Source organism: Trachurus trachurus, assembly GCF_905171665.1.
Source record: "Trachurus trachurus genome assembly, chromosome: 9".
NCBI classification, from domain to species: Eukaryota; Metazoa; Chordata; class Actinopteri; order Carangiformes; family Carangidae; genus Trachurus; species Trachurus trachurus.
Genome location: NC_139895.1, coordinates 1,327,501 through 1,350,616, shown reverse-complemented (window position 1 = coordinate 1,350,616; position 23,116 = coordinate 1,327,501). Strand labels below are relative to the sequence as shown.

The following is a 23,116-nucleotide window of genomic DNA, read 5'->3' as shown; positions in this document are numbered from 1 at the left end:
CAGAGACTTTGTAGTTTAGTTTTTCATCGTAGCTTCACCGACTGAACTGGTTCTGTAGCTGCTGGTGGCACGAGGCTAAACGGTGTGTGTCTGTGTGTGTGTTGCTGTTCACACACACACTGTAAACACACACGAGCACGTGTGTATGAACAGCATCAACACACACACACAGACAGACACACATGTAGCCTATCTATGTATCTATCTATGTAAACACACACGTGTGAGCTATGACAAGCGGTTTATTTAACATTTAAAAGCTAAGTTTGACTCCAGAATGAACATAGTAGATATCAACAACGTCTTTCTGACTGGTCTAACTACATTTAAAGAGTTGGATTTTTCATTCCAGATCTCTGTATTTCAGTTTTGCCTCTCTAGTAGGGAGGTTAAGCGACGTTTGACTTCAAGTCATGATGCAAAGCTCCCTTTGACATGGAAGAACCTTAGGGTCATACACATAAATCTATCCTAAGACACAAGTGAGATCACATCTTGTATCTGAAATAAACACGTTTTTAAATTAAAATGCCTTTTTTAATTGAGAAAACACATGTTAAAAGCACATTCCATTTAGAATGTCCATAAAAACTACAATGTTTTCAGCTCCTGGATGTGATCTACAGCTGTAACATGATTGCAATATTTCAGGATTGTTTCTCAGTTTGAATGATGAACAGGGATGTTTTTAATCTGTAGGGTGGACTGACATAGGAAGCCTAAAGTCCAGTCATGACATTCCATCATTTATGGCTCATTTGATATAAGAAATAAAGATACTGTAACATCATGAGATGGATAAGATGAGCATTAACGGGGCGGTGCGCGGCGCAGTGGTTAAGGCGGCCGCCCCATGTAGAGGATAGACACCACTGTGATATGAATTGCATCTTATTATTTAACTACTTGTAGACTATATTTGTTGCACTGCATCTGATATTCAACAAATCACTATCAGTATAGTTTTATTAATGTTTTTACATTATTAAAACCCAAAATCCTGTCACACAAGCAGCTGCATGTTGTCTCAGAAGCTGTAGATCTCATCCAGGAGCTGAAGTCATTGTAGTTTATATGGACATCCTAAATGGAATGTGCTTTTAACATGAGTTTTCTCAATTAAAAAAAGGCATTTTAAAAACCTGTTTATTTTGGATACAAAGTGTGATCTCACTTGTGTCTTAGGATAGATTTATTTGTATGACCCTAAGGTACTTCCATGTCAAAGGAGAGCTCTGCATCATGACTTGAAGTCAAAGGCCTATTTTTTGGGCTTAACCTCCCTACTATATTGACAAGAGGCAAAACTGAATTACAGATATCTTGAATAAAAAATCCAACTATTCAAAATGTAGTTAGGACCAGTCAGAAAGACGTTGTTGACAATGTTCATTCTGGAGAGTCAAACTTAGCTTTTAAATGTTTAATCCGCTTGTCATAGCTATGTGAATTACAGATATCTGTAACTGAATTACCACTAGTACTAATTCCAGTTACAGATATCTACAACTTCATTTCTCCTAGTCAAAACTTAATTACAGATATCTGAAAAGGGACATGTAGATATCTGTAATTGAGGTGAATTAAAGATATCTAGAACTGGAATTATGACTAGTCAGAATCAAATTGTAGATATCTGTAACTGGAATTAGTACTAGTGGTAATTCAGTTACAGATATCTGTAATTCACATAGTGGATATCTGCAACTGAACTGTAGATATCTGTAATGACAAACCCCATACACATGAATGGTTAAAGAGGAAAAACGTAGTTGTGGATCTGAAATGTTCTTTTTGACAAGAGGTAAAACTGAATTACAGATATTTACAGCACACATCCAGTCTGGCTGTTAAATGTTAAAATGGCTTTACATACTCTCTTCACTTTCGTCACATGTCTTACGACACACACAGTTTGGTGTCTTGACAGTTTATTGAGTGAAGTTTGATGTGAAACTTTTTATCAATGAAGTAACAGCTGTGTGTGTGTGTGTGTGTGTGTGTGTGTGTGTGTGTGTGTGTGTGTGTGTGTGTGTGTGTGTGTGTGTGTGTGTGTGTGTGTGTGTGTGTGTGTGTGTATAGGTGTGTAGATGATGTCATCAGTGGAGGACCAGCTGTGTCTGAACATCTTCAGCAGTTTGCCCTCGGCTGCGTCTGCCAGGAGGAGGAAACCTCTGAGCTCGGAGCAGAGATGGACCAGGGTGAGTAGAACTGTAACCATGGAGACACCAGGCAGTTGTTGTTGTTGTAGTGTTTATATTAGTGCCTCGCGACACCAGACTCTTCAGAGAGGAGAAGAGCCTGGTGTCTGTTAACTCTGAACTCTGTCTGCATTCTGGTTCCCGAAATCACCAAATTCACCAAAGTAAAACTTATAAAATTAATAAGACATTAACTTGTAATACAATAAAAGCAAAAGGTTAACTTAAAGGACAATTCCAGGCAAATTCAACTCGGGGGTGTATGTTCCTAACATTTTAGGTCTAACAGAAGGAATCTGTAGATTTTCAGTTTATTGTCTCCTGTTTTGCGGTAGTTGTGTCTGTCCCCGCATCGCCACGGCAACGATGAATGGGAGCGGATTGAAGTTCTGCTGCTTAGGCTGTTTCCATCCCTCAAAGCCACAGACAGCGTCAGATGGAGACTCAAACATGCACCCAGAAGTTTATTTACTTCAAGTGAGTCCAGAGTTGATATTTAAGCAATATCACACGAGAGGTCGTGCTGTTGTACTGTATATCAGCACGGCTGTGATTGGGTCAGATAATCCCACCGTGCTGATATACAGTACAACAGCACGACCTCCAGTGTGATATTGCTTTTATACAACAGTGCTACAAGCGCATTTTAGAACAGTAATAAACTACAAGAGATTATGATTTGTTTGTTTATTTAATCATTTCTTTGGCTCCGCCAACAGAAATAGTTCTGCAACTGGAAGGGAGACAAGGCTGTTGCCAGGCAACACATAAACATTAAACTAGCTAGCTACTAGCTACCAGCTTCTCCACCGAGCTGCTTCCAGTGCTGGTTCTGGTTCTGAGCCCGTGTCTGATCAGCACCGCAGCAACAGGACCAGCGTGAAGACACAGAGACGTTATCGATACCGTATTACATTTGTTTATCATCTATGTAATCAATATAAACACAGCTGAAGCTAAGTAGCTGAGCTACGTGGCTAACAACAGCTAACGCTAATATCAAAACACATCACCGTCAAAACGTAGTTGCCCCCGCGGCGATTTTTTTCCAGCCGGGTTTAGTAGAGATTTATCTCCAATTAGACGGACCAGGTCAGGTCCAGGTTTTAATGTTCAGGTCCGTTTATAACTGTAGCAGCAGCAGCAGCAGCAGCAGCAGCAGCAGCAGCAGCAGCAGCAGCAGCAGAGAGATGGGGCAGCTCCTGTATGGGGAGCCTGGCTCTGACTTAGCTCCTGTCCAGCTGAACAGCGGAGTGATTATGTCTGTGAAAAGTCCCAGTGCTGTTATACTGTATATCAGCACTATGGAATGTCTCGTTGTCCAATCAAATTGCTCGGTTGGGACCGGTCGGAACTAACTGTTGTATAATCCTGTTTATGACACAAACGGGAGCTTCCCACTGCACCTGAACGCACCGAGCGTCAACTTGGGTCTCGACTCCGCCAGACTCTGGGAGACTCGGATGTTGTTACGATGCCATGTAAAGCCTTTTGAGACAAACTGTTTGTAAAAAATGGGCTATAAAATTTGCCTTGCCTTGTCTTTGAATTAGATCTAGTTTTACAAACATGTCGGCTTGTTGAAGTAAATAAACTTCTCCATTCATCGTTGCCGTGGCGATGAGGGGACAGACACAACTACCGCAAAACAGGAGCAATTAAACTGAAAATCTTCAGATTCCTTCTTTTAGACCAGTGGTTCTCAACCTTTTTTGAACCAACGCCCCCCTGACCATACCATGATCCTCTGACCGCCCCCCCCCCCCCAAACAATGTTACAAAATTTCGCTTTAAACTTGTTTTCTACACTTATCTGTTACTTTATTCATATTTCACTGCAAAACAGTTTGTCCTCATGACGAATGTGTGTTTTCACAAGGGATTTGAAAATTTCCAGCATTTGACCTAAATTATTTATTTTTTACAGGTCTCTAGAACAAAAACTGCCCATAATGATGGTAATGATGAGGGAGCTGTCCATGGTTACTTAACCAAAAGTCTCTTGACATATCAAACAAAGAAAACTATGGACTATGGAAGTTTTAATGCTCAAAATACAAACAATATCATGACGTGAACCCTATGTTGCGGTAAAAAAAAAAAGAAAAAAAAAGATTGTTGATTTGATGCTAGAATGTCCTATTGTGCATGCAAAATTTTTTTGAGGATGCCCTCAAATCACTTATTTTGGGCACTAACTGGGGACCAAAAAGTTGGTAAACTGAATTTCAGAAACACTATCTTGGCTAACAATGTGGAACAATAAGGTGGATGTATTTCAAAAAACTTATCTCACCACTCCATATATTGATTTTTCGTGGCTTCATTGTAAACAAATGCACATGGCCATGTATTGATTTTTCGGCTTCATTGTGAACAGATGCACATGGCCAGGGACTGCTAGCAGAACAGCGGAAAAGCAGGACTTCCATAGTTCCTCTTTGATTAAACATTTGAAATCCCTAGTTTAATGTTACACTGCTCTCACATTTCCATTGAAGGTAGCTCCCCTCCCCTAGCACAGACTTTTTTTTTTTTACCCCAAGCACGGACTGATGCAGCCAAGGTGCGCGTGTATGCATCAGGGCGGAAGAGACCACATCCATCAGAAAGGAGGGGGGTTGTAATTTATGGAAAAAGGCAATTATGTATTTTTGAGATGGACTATGACATTATTTGTAATACATTTCACTCAATATGACCACTGATCATAGCTAGATGGTAAAATAATAAGTAAGGTAATGTAAGTTAAAAAAAAAAAAAAAAATCATCCCTCAAATCTGAGGGGGCACCTGCCCCCTCGGTTTCTATTGACATGACGCCGCTGGTAATTTACGGGCTTCCCTCTTCAAACGGGGTGTAAGTGCAAGACGCTATATCTAAAGACCCAACATGCACCCTGTAACTATTAAGGTGGCGGCCAAAAATCACCTTAGATCGGCAGGAAAACCCTGTCGGGTAAAGTCGTTTGCTTGTGCTTCACCTGTAAAGACGGCGCCGCTAAAAAAAAAAAAGAAAAGAAAAAAAAAGACGGCTCGGGTCACCTGCTCCTCGCAGGGACGAGCAGTCATAGGAGCTCTGCTATTCCTCTTTCTTCAGCCTGTAGCCTACACTAATGTTTGGCTGTACTTGGTATAAAAAATCCATCTAACTTCATTCAGTAGCCTATGGTTAAACTATACAAAGACGTGTGTGTGTGTGTCATTTAAGTCAGACCGTCTGACGCAGCGCTCCTGTAGTGCGCACTATGGTTGGTTTGGAACGTGTGCGGGAATTTCCCGCATTATGAGTGTTAGATTTGCGGGTTAAATCAGTTGAAAAATAGGTTATTTATGTCGGTTATTTGCACTTAAAAAGTTGGGAAACCATTAAAGTTGAAAAAGTAGAGCCCAAATGAACTTTGTAGCAGCCAAGTTGTGGCGCCCCCCATTTCTGCCTGAGCGCCCCCCTCTCAGCCCTCACGCTCCCAGCGCCCCCCACAAAGTTCAGAACGCCCCCCAGGGGGCGGTACCGCCCCCGTTGAGAAACCCTATTTTAGACCTAAAATGTTAGGAACATACAGTTGAATTTGCCCGGAATTGTCCTTTAATGGCTCGTGGACTTTCTTGTAAATTATTTTCCTTGAATTAAAGACTCTCAGTTTATTTTGACGGACAGGCCTGTCTCTCTCGCCCTGGATCCGCTTCCTACCAAAACAGCAAGTCAACGGCCCCAGACTGAGTTTAGTGCTGAGTCAGTTGTATTTTTGTTAATAAATAGATAAATAAATGGTGGTTGGTTGAAACAGCAATTGAAGAGCGTCTCTCTCTGTAAAGACCCACACACGTCTTATTGTCCTCTGACCTCACTGTTGTGTTTGGATGACAAAAGAGAAACAGTGTTCAGCTCGTTGCTGTGACTGCAGAGCTTCATCCTGCATCCATGCTCCATGATGTCATTGTTGTACTCACCTATTCTGTGTGTGTGTGTGTGTGTGTGTCCAGAAGAAGCAGCGTGCGGAGCAGAGGAGGCAGCAGCAGGAGGAAGAGGAAGAGGAGGAAGAGGAGCAGACTGAAGCTCCTCCTCCTCCTCAACGTCCACAGGTCAGTAAGTCCAGACTCAGACTCAGACTCAGACTCAGAGTCTAGTCCACCTCTACTGCAGTTATTACAAACAGAGGCTTTTATTGTGACGGGGTGGGGTGCAGGAAGTGACATCACTGCTCTCAGATCTGTCAGTACGTTCACATGACAGCTGAAGAAACTGAATCTTGGCCTCAGTCCGACTGAAGTTGATGTGAACGTGTTAGTCCGACTAAATGTCTCAGATTAAAGTGAATACACAACCACATCACCTGGGTGGAGAACTCTGATAGGAGTTGGACTAACGCGCGTTTAAAGGGACAACGAGGAGTTTTGTTAAAGCAAAGTGTTTCCACTCTACATTTATGAGCCTCCGCACCGTGAAATTCTTTGACCGGCGCAAGACAGACTCATGTTTTCATTCATCAAGAATTAAAGTCAGAGGTTGGAAGACGATCACATACCGTCGTAGTTCCCACCATAAACGGAGATTCGGCGGCGTTATTCTCATGACTCGCCACGAAACCGAAAGTAAAGAAACGCTGGTCGGCTCGCCCAGCATTTCCACCACCACTAATAATAACAACATAACCATAGAGACAAAACCATAGATTTATCTAAAATGGACCATTAACAAGTGGTAACGGAGATTCATCCACATTAATATCAGACTTTTTTTATTGTCGCAGAATTTTTCTGCCGACGGAGAAACTCCTCGTTGTCCCTTTAAGGACTGCACAACAAGTTGGCAGGATTTGCTTTCGGCACAGCTCATAGTTCTGTGTTGGCACAAAACATCATCAAACACTCCACATACATACTGTACTCAAGACTCAAGACTCAAGACTACTTTATTAATCCCTTAAAGGGCAGTTCCATTTGGTGGCTCGCACACCATGCTCATAGCACAAACACACACATAACATAACAGAGAAACCAGAAAAGAAAGAGAGTTGGCAGCTGTGTGCAAAGTCTGCTAGTTGCATGTAAGAAAATGAATAAATACTTAATTAAAAATGGGAATTCAAATAAATATCACCATTAAAAGTACATCTCTAAGTCTCTGGGTATAAAAAAAAAAAAAATATATATATATAAAAAAGTACACAGTACCCAGTGCACGCCTCATGCATCACACAATTTCAGTTACAAAAAATTCACCTAGTTTTGTTCAGCAGTCGGACAGCAGAGTGAAGGAAAGACCTGGACAGACGGTTAACAGGGTTAACATACATCAGCAACATCAACACCAAACATTTTACATACAGACTAAACATTTAACAGCTGGAACAGGTGGTTGGATCAGAGATGATCTGATGAGCTCGTTGTTTTACCTTTATGGTAAAGTGAGTCAAGTGATGATGGGATGGGATAGCTTCACCTTCAACTTCTCCTCAAAGAAGCAAACAGCTCAGATTTACTCTGGTTAGAAGAAGAAACAGACACCAGTTGTTTAAACTGACGTAGAACTGGTTCCGATCTGTGTGTGTGTGTGTGTGTGTGTGTGTGTGTGTGTGTGTGTGTGTGTGTGTGTGTGTGTGTGTGTGTGTGTGTGTGTGTGTGTGTGTGTGTGTGTGTGTGTGTGTGTGTGTGTGTGTGTGTGTGTGTGTGTGTGTGTGTGTGTGTGTGTGTGTGTGTGTCCAGAAGAAGCAGCGTGCGGAGAAGAGGAGGCAGCAGCAGGAGGAAGAGGAGGAGGAAGAGGAGCAGACTGAAGCTCCTCCTCCTCAGCGTCCACAGGTGAACACACTAACACACACCTGCTGTCTGGACCAGCTGACCAGGAAGTGAATCCTATTGGTCATCCTCTGTGTCCTGTCTCTAGGCTCCGCCCCCTGAGCCGTCAGAGGGCGCGGTGGCGGCACCACAGAAGAAGAAGAAGAAGAGAGCGGAGAGGGAGGTGAAGGAGGTGAAGAGCAGCAGCATCAAGACCTCCTCTCTGTTCAGACACAACCCAGACATACCGGAGCTGCACAGGTGAGCTGCTGCGCTCTGATTGGCCCCTGGCCGATGACATCATCCTGTCAGAGTGGTGACCTGTAGGGTTAGGGTTATTGACCTCTGACCTCTGTCTCCTCAGACCGGCCGTCACTCAGGTGAAGGAGCAGATCTTCACCTCCGACTCCTTCTCAGAGCTCAACCTGCACCCACACCTGGTAACACACACACACACACACACACACACACACACACACCTGGTAACACACACACACACACACACACACACACACACACACACACACACACACACACACACACACACACACACACACACACACACACACACACACACACACACACACACACACACACACACACACACACACACACACACACACACACACACACCCACCTGGTAACACACACACGAGGGTATAATCCACGGACCCGGTATTCCTGGGAAAGGTTCTGACTTTTCAGAGGACAAGTCTTGGACATATCCACCTGTCATAGCGCTGCTGCAGATGTTGCACATGACGCGTAGTAGCTGTATTTATTATTGCTGTTTATAGAGTAAACTCTTTTCTTTTGCCCTAATAATGATACAAATACTGTGTAATAATTTGATACAAAATGTCAGTTTGGGATTTAGGAACGCATATGTGAATGATGCATATACATAATGCCTATGGGCTAAAAAAAAATTAACAAAAAAACCCTGCAGCTATTTCCTGGGATTCCTGGGAAATGCGTCGTCTTATCCCGGGATCTGATTCATGTGATTTTCGGGAAAAATATGAAACCCAAATGTGCACAGTGTTGAGTTGATCTGGTTTCTCTCCTGCAGGTGGCGACGCTGAACAAAGTCCTGAACGTTTCTACACTGACCAGGTAACACACACACACACACACACACACACACACACACACACACACACACACACACACACACACACATAGAGACACACACACACACACACACACACAGAGAGGAAGTCCATCACAAACTACTGGACACAAGTCATGACGCTGGTTTTAACCAAAGTGTGTGTGTGTGTGTGTGTGTGTGTGTGTGTGTGTGTGTGTGTGTGTGTGTGTGTGTAGTGTCCAGAGACAGACCATCCCCCCCCTCCTGTCAGGACGAGACGCTGTGGTTCGCTCTCAGACCGGATCAGGTGAGACACCGTCACACTGAGCAGCATGGGTGTGTGTGTGAACCGTGTGCAGCAGAAGTTTACGTTGATTTCCACATCCATCGATGGTTTAGTAGCGACTCTGAATGTCCAGCTGCTCCTGTTGCTGTTGCTGTTGGTGTAAATGTAGGAACTGTTGTAAATGACTGTTTAGATTCACATTTCTCTCTGTTATGTAGAACAACACACTGACGAGTCAAACACGTCATTTACACACCACAGATGTTTAGAAACATCTGGAGAGAGACGCACGTACACATCAAGTCTCCATGTGATGATGATAATAACCTGATGTATGATGTCATCCAGAACAACTGTCATCTATAAGTACTGAAGCAGGAAGCAGGAAGTAACGTCGCCATGGGACCTTAATTCAGAAAAAAGTCTCCATGTGAGTGAACGGGAGTCAAAGTTTTATTTCTAGTGTGATGATAAAAGTCTCTGTCCTCTACCTGTTTAAAACACCATGGTTCATGAAGAGAAACCAGCAGTTTGTTGTCACAGCAACAGAAGAATGTATTTAGTGTGACTACAGATCTGGGGCCGTATTCACAAAGCCTTTTATCTTACCGCTAGGAGTGCTCCTAACTCGCACTAAACGTTTTTACGTAGGAGTTTTTTCTTAAAAGCTATTCACAAAGCCGCTGAGACCGACTCTTACTAAGGATAAATCACTAAGAGCAAACTAAGAGTGACGCCCCTGGTGACGCCCCGTTGCTATGGATTACGTCAATTCTCGTGCACGAATTCGAGGCGCTCAACACGGTGATTGGTTGTTGAGAGCCGGCGGCACATTTGAATATTAATTTTCACATTCGTTGACAGCCCTAATATTATATGGTGATCATAATAATGATGAGAAAAGAAAATGCATTACCCACATTTGTGGCCTATAGCAGGATTTGAACCCAGACTAACAATAAGTTTAGTTTACTGGGGGAGCAGCCTTATCACATGAACTATTACTACTAACAGATGTGTGTGTCTAGCGCACCCACCAACTTTTTAAAAATATGTTTGGCTCACATCAGCATGACTGCATCGCAGCGGTCACAGTTACCTCAGTCCGACCGTTGTGACGCCTATATTGGACAGTTCGTCACCGTCACTACTCCCGTTTTATAGCGAAAATGTTGTAGATGACCCCCCCCCCCCAAAAAATAAATAAAAAACACCGACAAAAAGGCACTTTTGGCATCAAAGGGCAAAGGGGCAGGTGCTCCAGCACCCCCCTCTGCAGCAATTTGCAGTCCTCCATACATTTGCCTGGCTGCAGCCATTTGCGATTCTTTGTGAATAGGTCTTACTGAGTTAGGAGTCCTCACCAGGACTTTTAAGCTCTCCCAGACTTAGGAGCTACTTTTAGGCATAAAATACTTTGTGAATTACTCTTATTTTAAAAAACTAGGAGTCCTAAATTTAAGACTGACACGCCCACTTTTTTTTAGGAGTTGCTCCTAAATTCAGCCCTTAGGAGATTTTAACCTTAAGATTCTTTGTGAATACGGCCCCAGATGTCACCAACTGCCACGGGAAAGGAAGGACGCCATGTGGTCGCTATGGTGACGTGACTACGCCACCTGGAGTCTCTATGGTTACGGATTCTAAGGAGTTTTATTCTACAACAGTTTTACAACAAACTGCTGGTTTCTCTTCATGAACCGTGATGTTTTAAACAGGTAGAGGACAGAGAGTTTTATCATCACACTGTTCACTCACATTAGAAATAAAACTTTGACTCCCGTTCACTCACATGGAGACTTTTTCTGAGTTGAGTTCCCATGGTGACCGTTACTTCCTGCTTCCGCTTCGGCTCTACATAATAAGTACTGAAGCAGGAAGCTCCGATGAAGCTCCTCCTCCTCCTGTAGCGGCTGCAGTCCTGATGAGTCTTCATGGGTGTTTTACTAGTTTCATATTGAATGATTTTGGTTTGACTTGAGCTCAGTGGTTGTTTAAACAGAGGACACAGAGGTTGTTCATCTGTCTCTTCCCTCCAGGTCTCTGGTTCACCTCCAGTCTCACCTCCACTAACACAGGAGTTGTTATCAGCAAGTCTGACATTCCTGCAGCGTTCATGAATCTGGAGTTTTAGTACCTAATCTACACACAGAGTTACTGACGTGGTGTGTGTGTCTGTGTGTTTAGTTTTAGTTTAGTATGTTTACTTCGGTCTCATAAAAACAAATACAATAGGCAAATATAAAGGTATAAATACAAAACAAAATAAATCAGAACAAAAACACAACAAGCAATACAATTCACTTTGACCGAAAAGGTGTAAGAGGCTGAAGCATCATCTTATTTTGCCTTTACCCTTCTTAAATTAACATTTTCTGTTCACTCAATTTAAACATTTTTTACAGAGCAACAACAAAAAGAAAGAAAAAAAAACTGCATATTCTACATACAGCAGTTTATAAGCACACTGGTATTTATAAATCAGTTTTATATATAATATTATTTTTAAATAACTTTTTGAATCTATTAAGTGTGTTGCACAGTTTGATTTCTAATTCTAGATTATTCCATTGATTGACATCTTTGTTTCACATTTGTTCCTACTTTTGCTTTTGTACACACATGAGTCCCTCTTAGTTCATATCTACTGGTTCGGGTCTGAAACATCCTCTGGACACCGTCTGGAAGCAGATTATTATTTACTTTATACATCATTTGAGCAGTTTTATAGTCCACAAGATCATTACATTTCAAGATCTGTAGGTTTATGAAAAATGTGTTTGTTGAGTCTCGATAATCGGCCCTGTTGATGATCCTTATTGCTCTCTTTTGTAATATGAAAATTGGTTTTGTAATTGTTTTATACGCATGCCCCCAGACCTCTATGCAATAAGTAATGTATGGCTCAACAAATGTTCGATACAATAAATGTAATGAGTATGTGTGTGTCCGTGTGTGTCTGTCCCTCCAGGGAAGACGCTGTCCTACGCCGTCCCTCTGGTCCAGTCCCTTCAGGCCGTGCAGCCCAAGCTGAGCCGGTCCGACGGTCCTCTGGCCGTGGTCATCGTCCCCACCAGAGAGCTGGCCCTGCAGACCTTCACCACCTTCCAGAAGCTGCTCAAGGTCACGCTCACACACTCACTCTGTCTGTGTGTGTGTGTGTGTGTGTGTGTGTGTGTGTGTGTGTGTGTGTGTGTGTGTGTGAGTGTGTGTGTGTGTGTCTGACTGAAGCCGAGTTCAGACGACACGGTTTTGTTGTGCCCAATTCTGAGCGCCGGGAACAACAAGTAGACGTGTGGTGTGACATTAATGACGACCAGCTGTTTCACGTCTACGACGCTGTACAGCGCTTTATGACCCTCTACGACACTCTACAACGCTGTGCGACACTTTACTACGCTGTACAACGCTCTACGACGCTGTGCGACACTTTACTACGCTGTACAACACTTTGCGACGCTCTATGACGCTTTACGACGCTCTACAACACTGTGCAACACTTTGCGGCGCTCTAAGACGCTTTACGACACTCTACAACGCTGTACAACACTTTACTACGCTGTACAACACTTTACGACGCTCTATGACGCTTTACGACGCTCTACAACACTGTGCAACACTTTACGGCGCTCTACGACGCTTTACGACACTTTACTACGCTGTACAACACTTTACGACGCTCTATGACGCTTTACGGCGCTCTACGACGCTGTGCGACACTTTACGACGCTCTACGACGCTTTACGGCGCTCTACAACACTGTGCAACACTTTACGCCGCTCTACGACGCTTTACGACACTCTACAACGCTGTACAACACTTTACGACGCTCTATGACGCTTTACGACGCTCTACAACACTGTGCAACACTTTACGGCGCTCTACGACGCTCTACGACGCTTTACGACACTCTACAACGCTGTACAACACTTTACGACGCTCTATGACGCTTTACGACGCTCTACAACACTGTGCAACACTTTACGGCGCTCTACGACGCTCTACGACGCTTTACGACACTCTACAACGCTGTACAACACTTTACGACGCTCTATGACGCTTTACGACGCTCTACAACACTGTGCAACACTTTACGGCGCCCTACGACGCTCTACGACGCTTTACGACACTCTACAACACTGTGCAACACTTTACGACGCTCTACGACACTCTACAACGCTGTACAACACTTTACGACGTTCTACGACGCTTTACGACGCTCTACAACACTGTGCAACACTTTACGACGCTCTACGACGCTTTACGACGCTCTACAACACTGTGCAACACTTTACGGCGCTCTACGACGCTTCACGGCGCTGTACGGCGCTTTACAACGCTTTATGGCGCTGTACGACTTTAATGTAACATGAATAAAATGGGGTTCATGCTCCTCCCACCGTCACCAACATGGAGCTTCTCTCTGTGTCCTCAGCCGTTCACCTGGATCGTCCCCGGTGTCCTGATGGGAGGAGAGAAGAGGAAGGCAGAGAAGGCCAGGTAGGTGTTGGTCTGGCTCTAGTTGCTGAGGCGGAGGAGGACGTGTTGCTGTGGCGTGAGGCGGTCTAACAGAGTCTCGGTGTCTAACAGCGTCTCCGTGTCCTCTGTGTGTCCTCAGGCTGCGTAAAGGCATCAACATCCTGGTGTCCACCCCGGGGCGGCTGGTGGACCACATCCAGAACACACTGAGCATCAGCTTCAGCTCCGTGCAGTGGCTGGTGCTGGACGAGGCCGACAGGTGAGGCTGCTGCTGCTCCCTGTCTCCATGACAACCACCTGCTGTTGTTGGTGTGCTCCAGGGTGAAACTGCCTTCAGCCTGGGAGGCTTCACTCTGGGCTGCACCAGCACCACCTCAACCGCAAGCAGCAGAGCGGAGTGATTCAACCGAGCAGCAACCTAAACAAACTGCTGCTTAGCAACACTGCAAACTGCTTTTTGTAAATGAGTTAGATATTTAAGCTGTTTGATTCGACAAATACAAGCAAGATCTAGATTTTCACGACTAATTATTATAGCTAACTGAGCCTACACAGAGTATTTTTGTTAATAAACTGGTTAGTTGAGCTTGTTAACTCTTTCGCGACCACACTAATTCCTCAGCACATCCGCTCAGGACCACATGTTTTTGGCTATTTGTTTACCTTTTATCTCACGTCGAACCGAACTCTGTACGTCACCTAGAAACAAACGGTCTTCACGTGCTTGAAGAGTGACTTTACAACGTGCTCCACGAAAAAACGGCGAGTTTTTTCGCCGTTTCGTTCGTGAGTACGAAGGAGGAGAAGAGAGCTGGGTTTCTCCAAAAACGGAGCTCCCGCTCTAGTTTCAGAGAAAAACGCACTTTTGTGTCAAGTGGCAATCTGCTCATTTTACCGCTACTCTGCAGTGTGGCGTCTCCCAAATCATTTCTACGGCTAAATAAATATATTTGTAGGTAAATCTGGGGGGGTGGCAGCGTGGAGAGCAGCGGTGCAGCGGTGTGGGTCTCTGGCCGCAGCGCAGCAGCTCCGGGACACTGCTGTGTGACTGGCCGGCGATGAGTGCTCTGGGACGGGGGCGGCCGGTCACAGCCCCCGCTGCAGAGCCCCCGCTCCGCTGCACAGCGCCGTGAAAACAGCCGTGATAACGGGCTTTCAGATCCGAGTCTCCAAACCATAAACGTTTGTAACAGCACCGGTAAAACTCGCCACATTTGTCGTCGGTCGCTTTTGTCAAAAGAGGGTTTGGAAAGTCGCCAGATTCAGCGAGAAAGTCGCAACACTGTAGCCGACAGCCGCACAGCGCTGCACGCTGTCCCCACAGCAGCATTCAAGGAGAACGATTACTCAAACAAAACCAAGATCACACAGTTTATAAAAAATATTATGTTTTGATTGTAGTTTAAAACAGTTTTACATATCAGAGGAACCATATTCACACACAGGGTACCTCAGAGTGTCTATTATCCTAATCTGTAAAAAAACGGTTTTGACGAGTTTACGTTAGCACTTTAACTCTTTCGCGACCATTGACGAGTAAACTCGTCAATGGTCGCGAAAGAGTTAAAGTGCTAACGTGAGCTTAGCTAACTTGGTTTGTTTGTTGATACAAAAGGCATCAGCATGAAAGGCTGATAGGTAGCAGAGATTCCTTGCAGGCCATAATGCTATGATCATTTATCATTATTCAGTCATCTGATTGTAGAAACTAGTGTCTTGCAGGCTGATTATTAGGCTAAGGATAATTTCATATTGTATAATTGTCATTATTCAGTCCGCAGCCTTCAATGCACTAGTTTCAGCCTTGAACTGCTGACTAAACATAGACAATTATACAATATAGCCTAATAATCAGCCTGCAAGGCACTAGCTTCTATAATCAGCCTTGAAGGCAGATGACTGAATAATGATAAATGATCGTAGCATTATGGCCTGCAAGGAATCTCTGCTACCTATCAGCCTTTCATGCTGATGCCTTTTGTATCAACAAACAAACCAAGTTAGCTAAGCTCACGTTAGCAGCTCAACTAACCAGTTTATTTATAAAAATACTCTGAAAATCTAGCTCTTGTTTGTATTTGTGGAATCAAACAGCTTAAATATCTAGCTAAAGCAGTTTGCAGTGTTGCTAAGCAGCAGTTTGTTTAAGTTGCTGCTCGGTTGAATCACTCCGCTTTGCCGCTTGCGGTTGAGGTGGCGCTGTGCAGCCCAGAGAGTCGACGGCTGAAGGCAGTTTCACCCTGTTGTTGTTGTTGTTGTTGTTGTTGTTGTTCTATGACATCATCTCCTGTCTCCATCAGGACGTTGGACCTGGGCTTCGACAAGGAGCTGAGCGTCATCCTGAACAGCATCAACTCCACCGGACCGAGCAGACAGAACGTCCTGCTGTCAGCCACACTCACACACGGTGACACACACACACACACACACACACTCACACAGTAACACACACACACACACACACACACACACACACACACACACACACACAAACACACAAACACACAAACACACACAGACACACACTCTTTTCAGAAGCTCGCTTGGCCGGCACATTTTGTTTAAGTTAATGACCGAGATACTTTTAATACTGTGTGCTTAAATTAAACAGAAATAAAATTATAGGCTATCTGTGTGTGGGCCAACGTGTTCATAACATATAAAGTGTCATACTGTTGTGGAAACGTTGGCCCACACTGTCAGATACATTTTAGACAAAAACTTTTATGACATTAAAGGAACAATGTGATTCACGTTCGATCCTCACGTTCCTACTGCCATCCATAGTCATATCTGTAACCATTAGCAACAAAACCAATAGTAACCCCATGCAACAGAACATTTAAAAGCATTTTATTTCATTATAGGCTGTTAAAAAAAGTTAAAAAGTGTTCCAAGCTTCACAAACTATTGTGATTATTATTATTATAATTATTATTTATCATCGTGCAGCACTAACCCCCCCCCCCCCCCCCCTCCTGGTCCAGGTGTGACCCGTCTGGCCGACGTCTGTCTCAACGACCCCGTCAACGTCCAGGTGTCCGGCTCCTCCTCCTCCTCCTCCTCCGACCTCACGGCCGTCTCCACGGCGACCTCTGACCCCGGGCCGGGCGGCCAATCAGAGAGCTTCGCGGTGCCCGAGGCCCTGAGGCAGTTTGTGGTGGTGGTTCCCAGTAAGATCCGCCTGGTCTGTCTGGCTGCCTTCATCCTGGACAAGTGCAGGGTAGGAGGGGGGGGGGGGGGGGGGGTGTGTGTGTGTGTGTGTGTGTGTCTGTGTGTGTGTGTGTGTGTGTGTGTGTGTGTGTGTGTGTGTGTGTGTGTGTGTGTGTGTGTGTGTGTGTGTGTGTGTGTGTGTGGTGTAGTCTATGTGATACTCAGGTTTACTCAGTATAGCCACTGAAAATGCATAAATATTTCAGTAAACCCAGTACACTAACTAAAGTTTAAAGGGACAACGAGGAGTTTTGTTAAAGTGAAGTGTTTCCACACTACATTTATGAGCCTCCGCACCGTGAAATTCTTTGACCGGTGCAAGACAGACTCATGTTTTCATTCATCAAGAATTAAAGTCAGAGGTTGGAAGACGATCACATACCGTCGTAGTTCCCACCATAAACGGAGATTCGGCGGCGTTATTCTCATGACTCGCCACGAAACCGAAAGTAAAGAAACGCTGGTCGGCTCGCCCAGCATTTCCACCACCACTAATAATAACAAAATAACCATAGAGACAAAACCATAGATTTATCTAAAATGGACCATTAACAAGTGGTAACGTAGATTCATCCACATTAATATCAGACTTTTTTATAACCAGATAGAAACTCCTGGTTGTCCCTTTAAGACAAATATTTTTTTGTTTTACAAGTTTTGTCAAATTGTATGTTTAAATATGTAAATTAGGCAATGTTTTATGAATTATGTGCTAATTTTCATACATTCCCTGAACAGAAATCTGAACAATGGATAAAGCTGCTTTGTTTTATTTTGTTGACATATTAGAGTCTTTAGTTTTTACAGAGGAGGATTGTGGATATCTCTTTTTATCACTGTGTAAATGAGAAAATACTGTCACCAGCCCTAAAAATTCAAATATCGCCATGTTTTTAGTAATAAAATGTTGTATAAATGAGGCTGTGAATGTAAAAACCTTCAGAATATAGAAAGGGATCAAAGTGGAAGGTTTGGTGTCTGGAAGTGCTGCTGAAGTGGAGATTTCTAGAGAGGAGTCTGAGTCTGAAAAACTTTTTCTGAGAAAACGGCCTTTAAAGACTTGGACTGTAAAACTACAGAGATTGTTATTGTCAATCCTACTTTTATGATTTGTTGCTATGATACAAAGGAAATGACATCATTGTTGAGGAGAGAGAGAGCTTTACAATGACACCTGACATGACATACTGTAGGTCAGACTAACTCCTGGTGAAATCTACATACGAAAAGAAGTAAAATAAAAATCTTAAAGGGATAGTTCACCCAAAATTCAAATTTCCCTCATGATCTCCTCCCCCTCATGTGGACTAAGGGCTGGGAGAAGTTTCAGAGTCCTCCGTGGCTTCTCTGAGTTACAGGGGGTCTCGGCGTAGCAGTGCATGTCCATATGACGGTTGCTAATGGATATCAACTGTCTTCGTAACAAAAAGACACACCAAAAAACATCCAAATGCCTCCATGCTGCTCGTATGTAATGTCCGTCTTGTATTGAAGCCCCGACATGAGAAATTGTCCCGAAAAAAATTAAATTAGTCTATATTTCAAGCTTGTTTTGTAGCGGAAGCTTCTCGAAGCTCCTCTCTTCGTCCAAATTTGGATGAACTGGGAAGAGGAGCTTCCGCTACAAACAAGCTTGAAATATAGACTTATTTAATTTTTTTTTGTCTTGTCAATACAAGAGGGACATTACATACGAGCAGCATGGAGGTATTTGGATGTTTTTTGGTGTCTTTTTGTTACGAAGAAAAGTGAGCTCCGTTCTCAACCGTCATATGGACATGCAGTGCTGCACGGAGCCCCGCTGGAACTCAGAGAAATTTGAATTTTGGGTGAACTATCCCTTTAATGTGGATTTTCTACCATTTCTTTCAACTTTCGACTTTTTCAGAAAAGAAAAACAGCCCAAAATCTCTAAATTGAGCAGTGCATGAAACACCAGTGTTGTTGCCTGTAGTTACAGTGTCGGGCCTTACGGAGTCTCCCTCCTCTCTCCTCAGTTTTCTCCCGACAACAAAGTGATCGTCTTCGTGTCGAGCTGCGACGTGGTGGAGTTCCTCTACTCCCTCTTCACCTCCGTCCTCTGCCGGCCCTCGGCCAATCAGCAGCCTGCGCTCAGCTTCATGCGTCTCCACGGCAACATGAAGCAGGAGGTAAGAGCGTCGTCCGTCCGTCCGTCTTTCCGTCTTTCCCTCTCCGTGTCCTGTGAGCAGCTGTGAGTCAGTCTGGGTGCGTTTGTTTCGTCCAACAGGAGCGGTCCGACGTCTTCCACAAGTTCTCAGCCTCGGACTCAGGAGTTCTGCTCTGCACGGTCAGTTCAGAATAATAATTATCTGTTATTAAATTAATAATCAACTATCCTGATAATCTAATAACCAGTTTGAGGAGTTTTTTAATTTAAAAAAAGCTCCAGCTTCTCTGATTTCAGCTTCTTCAATGTGAATATTTCTGGTTTCTGGAACATCAGGATTATTGTGATCCAGCAGTTTGGTGGATTCAGGAACAAGATGGAATTTAGATTCAGTTCAAACTGGTCTAATAAACAACATTTATCATGTAGTTTATATTTATACATTTATTGATTTATATTTGTACCTGATTTTTAAACCATAACAGTGATAAAGGGAATAAAATTTAAACTTTTGATTATTCCACAAATGAAGAACTTTTCCCAAACTACTGGATAATTAAATTAAACTTAAAGTCAAAGTCAAAAACTTTATTTGCCATTTGTGCATAAACACATAGGAACTTTTGTGCGGTTGTTCCAGGTTAAGTGGGAAAACACAAGGACATAGAAGACACACGACAAACACTTTACAAAGCACACACGTCACACACGTCTGCTCTCCTGTTTCAGGACGTGGCGGCTCGCGGTCTGGACCTGCCCCAGGTCACCTGGATCCTTCAGGTATGTCGAGTCTCTGTCCAATCAGAGCGTCTCTCTGTTCCCATAGCAACGTGACCTCTGACCCTTCAGTTGAAAAACAAAACGAAACAAAACAAAACCAGTAGAGGTTGTATCTAGTAATATGGACCAGAATCTTTTCCATGAGACTGGATGTCTTGTTTGCTTTTCAGTTTTTGCAGATATTTATTTTCTGGCTCTTTATTGTTCATAATTATTCTTCTGGATCGTTGTATTTTTATTTTATTTATTATTTCATTTACTTATTTTTGTCAAGCTCTGCTCTATGTATTACACACTCTCTGTGCTTTAGTGTTGTTTCATGTCAGTATGATGTCATGTTTGTATGTTTCAAATGTGATAATAAAGTTTGTTAAAGAAAAAAACCTTCAGTTCCCATGGTAACGTGACCTCTGACCTTTCAGTTCCCATGGTAACGTGACCTCTGACCTTTCAGTTCACGCCCCCGACGGCGGCGGCCGAGTACGTGCACCGCGTGGGGCGGACGGCTCGGATCGGCGGCGGCGGCAGCAGCCTCCTCTTCCTCACGCCGGCCGAGGCGGCCTTCATCACCGAGCTGGCCAACCACCACATCAGGTGGGTGGTAACCACGGCAACCTGCTGCCCCTCGTGGGATCAATAAAGTTGTTTTGAATTGAATTGAATTGAGGCCGACGGCCGATGGGCTCCTTGTAACCGTGGCAACAGCAGCTGTGACATCACTTCCTGGTTCTCTGTGTTTCAGCCTATCAGAGATGAAGCTGCTGGACGTCCTGTCCTGTCTGATGAGGGACGACGCCTACAAGGGGCGGGGCAAGTACCACAGCAAGGTAGGAGCAGAACCGGGCCAAACCGGGCTGAACCGGGCTAAACCAGGCTAAACCTGGCTAAACCAGGCTAAACCAGACTAAACCGGGCTAAACCAGGACAAACCGGGCTAAACCGGGCCCAACTGGGCTAAACCAGGCTAAACTAGGCTAAACCAGACTAAACTAAACCAGGCCAAACCAGACTAAACCGGGCCCAACCGGGCTAAACCGGGCCGAACCAGACTAAACCGGGCCGAACCAGGCTAAACCGGGCTAAACCAGACTAAACCTGGCTAAACCAGGCTAAACCAGGCTAAACCAGGCCAAACCAGGCTAAACCAGACTAAACCGGGCTAAACCAGGCCAAACCGGGCCCAACCGGGCTAAACCAGACTAAACTAGGCTAAACCGGGCCGAACCAGGCTAAACCGGGCCGGGCCGAACCAGACTACACTTGAACAGACTAAACCTGGCTAAACTAAACCAGGACAAACCAGACTAAGGCCTGGACTACACGTATATGGATATTTTTTTAAGCAGATATTTTCGCCTTCATTAAAAAAAAAAAAACCCTGTCCACGCCACAGAAATCTCTCTGTCCATACGAAGAGGCCAAACTGAAAACGATCTCCTCTGAGGCCTGAAACGCCACGATGCAGGAGATGCAGAAGAACGTTATGAGCGCAGTCAAACGGTGGATTTTAAACCGTGAACTACTGTCATGCATGCTCTCTCTCTCTCTCTCTCTCTCTCTCTCTCTCTCTCTCTCTGTGTGTGTGTGTGAGAACGACAATAACGGAGAAACAGCGCTGTGCGGACATGAATGAACGTAATTCATCAGGAATAAATGAAAACACTGCAGATAGCCTGGTACATGTGGACCATTGTTGACAACCGTTTTGCTTCCATGCATGTGCGAACGGCTTGTTGCTAGGCGACAGCTCCGTATAACATCGCTACACGGATCCACTCAATCGGATATTTTTTATTTCTCTACTTTTTTATCCGTTTAAAAATATCTCAGTTTATGTGGGTGAATTCTAGGCCTGTAACGATACACGTATCGAAACCGAAACCACGACACTCTAAGACACGAACCTGTGTCGCCAATGAAATGGCAGAACCGCGACACACCCATTCCAACGCTCCGTGGCTGTTCTTTTTTTTGTTTTGTTTCTGGTTTTTTTCTCTTCCTGTATCTGGCCCTTCAAATTAAAAGCCCTATAGCCTTTCATATCCAGTTCAGTCATATTGATTTTGACTTAATTTTGACAAAACAAGGCTCCAAATGTTTTTTTTCTTCCTGCGACCAATCGACCAATGGGATTTTGGTCGGTTAAATTGCATTGTGTTATAGTTGCTTAACTATTGTAAAGTGCATTGAGTTTGCCCTGTGCATGCACTTTATATATAAAATTTAATTGAATAATGTTTTTTTGGTCGACCAGTGCTTGGTTGACTATTTGGGGGCAGCCCTCGTTATAACTGTTAATGTTAGGCTAGCCTATATATTGTTGTTATAATAAATAATCCAGTTTTTGCTATCAAAATCTCTTCTTTTTTTAACCTTAAAGGCCCCATGCTGTGCACTTTTCTCTGGGTTTATTTACCTGCTGATATCCCTAACAAGATGTATCATTGGTTTTGAGTACCAGTGATCTGCTTAATATCGTTTATATTGCCCCTTTCTGTTGCCTCTTTCTGGAGTTCTAACAGGCACAGGTCATTTGGCCAATCAGAAGAGAGAATGAGAACCTCTCCTCTGATTGGCTGACTGTTTTAGAGTGGCATGTGGTCGGGCCAATCACAGGCAAGTAACTGAAACCTAAGCTGCATTCATACAAATTGAAAAAAAACAACTGGTCACGGTGGGCGGAGTTACCTTGTGTGTGACATCACAGAAAGGAGGAAGTGCTATCAGCTCGTCTCAAATAGAATGTTCCTACAGATGGGCGGTGTGTGTCTCTCCGTTTATGACCAATTTGATGCATGGGACAGTATATACGTGGCCCAGAGACCTCCCCAAGCACGAAAAAATAACCAAAATCACATTTTTCATGCCATGGGGCCTTTAATAGAATTTGAATTGAATCGAACCGTGGGTCAGAAATCGAAGTGTTGGTGTGGTTGAGAGGCCCAACGGACAGAAACATGTGTGTTTAGGAATATATGGTATTCATGTAGACCAGGCCTAAACCAGGCGTGTGGTGATCAGCTGCTGACCTGTGTGTGTGTGTGTGTGTGTGTGTGTGTGTGTGTGTGTAGAGATCAGCGGCGGCCCTGGAGCAGGAAGTCAGAGAGCGAGCGACGGTTCTTCAGACGGAGTTTGAGAACTTCGTCCACTCAGACGCCGCCA

General features: G+C 44.0%; 1 protein-coding gene across 4 annotated transcripts in view; it reads left to right on the top strand.

The window, feature by feature from the left end:
- Nucleotides 1-2,081: 2,081 nt before the first annotated feature.
- ddx31 (DEAD (Asp-Glu-Ala-Asp) box polypeptide 31) overlaps nucleotides 2,082-23,116 on the top strand; it is a 25,690-nt gene continuing 4,655 nt past the window's right edge. For 2 of the 4 annotated variants that reach the window (XM_083978997.1, XM_083978999.1), the window contains exons 1-18: nucleotides 2,082-2,201; nucleotides 6,185-6,283; nucleotides 7,907-7,999; nucleotides 8,085-8,236; nucleotides 8,340-8,415; nucleotides 9,048-9,091; nucleotides 9,305-9,375; nucleotides 12,326-12,477; nucleotides 13,790-13,854; nucleotides 13,973-14,092; nucleotides 16,134-16,240; nucleotides 16,821-17,056; nucleotides 19,044-19,196; nucleotides 19,295-19,354; nucleotides 19,904-19,954; nucleotides 20,409-20,548; nucleotides 20,697-20,781; nucleotides 23,026-23,116. The exon at nucleotides 23,026-23,116 is cut by the window's right edge and continues 21 nt beyond it. In XM_083978997.1, the coding sequence (XP_083835123.1) occupies nucleotides 2,091-2,201; nucleotides 6,185-6,283; nucleotides 7,907-7,999; nucleotides 8,085-8,236; nucleotides 8,340-8,415; nucleotides 9,048-9,091; nucleotides 9,305-9,375; nucleotides 12,326-12,477; nucleotides 13,790-13,854; nucleotides 13,973-14,092; nucleotides 16,134-16,240; nucleotides 16,821-17,056; nucleotides 19,044-19,196; nucleotides 19,295-19,354; nucleotides 19,904-19,954; nucleotides 20,409-20,548; nucleotides 20,697-20,781; nucleotides 23,026-23,116 (1,906 nt within the window). In that variant the 5' untranslated portion in view covers nucleotides 2,082-2,090. The remainder of the gene's footprint in view (nucleotides 2,202-6,184; nucleotides 6,284-7,906; nucleotides 8,000-8,084; nucleotides 8,237-8,339; nucleotides 8,416-9,047; nucleotides 9,092-9,304; nucleotides 9,376-12,325; nucleotides 12,478-13,789; nucleotides 13,855-13,972; nucleotides 14,093-16,133; nucleotides 16,241-16,820; nucleotides 17,057-19,043; nucleotides 19,197-19,294; nucleotides 19,355-19,903; nucleotides 19,955-20,408; nucleotides 20,549-20,696; nucleotides 20,782-23,025) is intronic. The other 2 variants (XM_083978998.1, XM_083979000.1) reach the window with 2 other exon arrangements.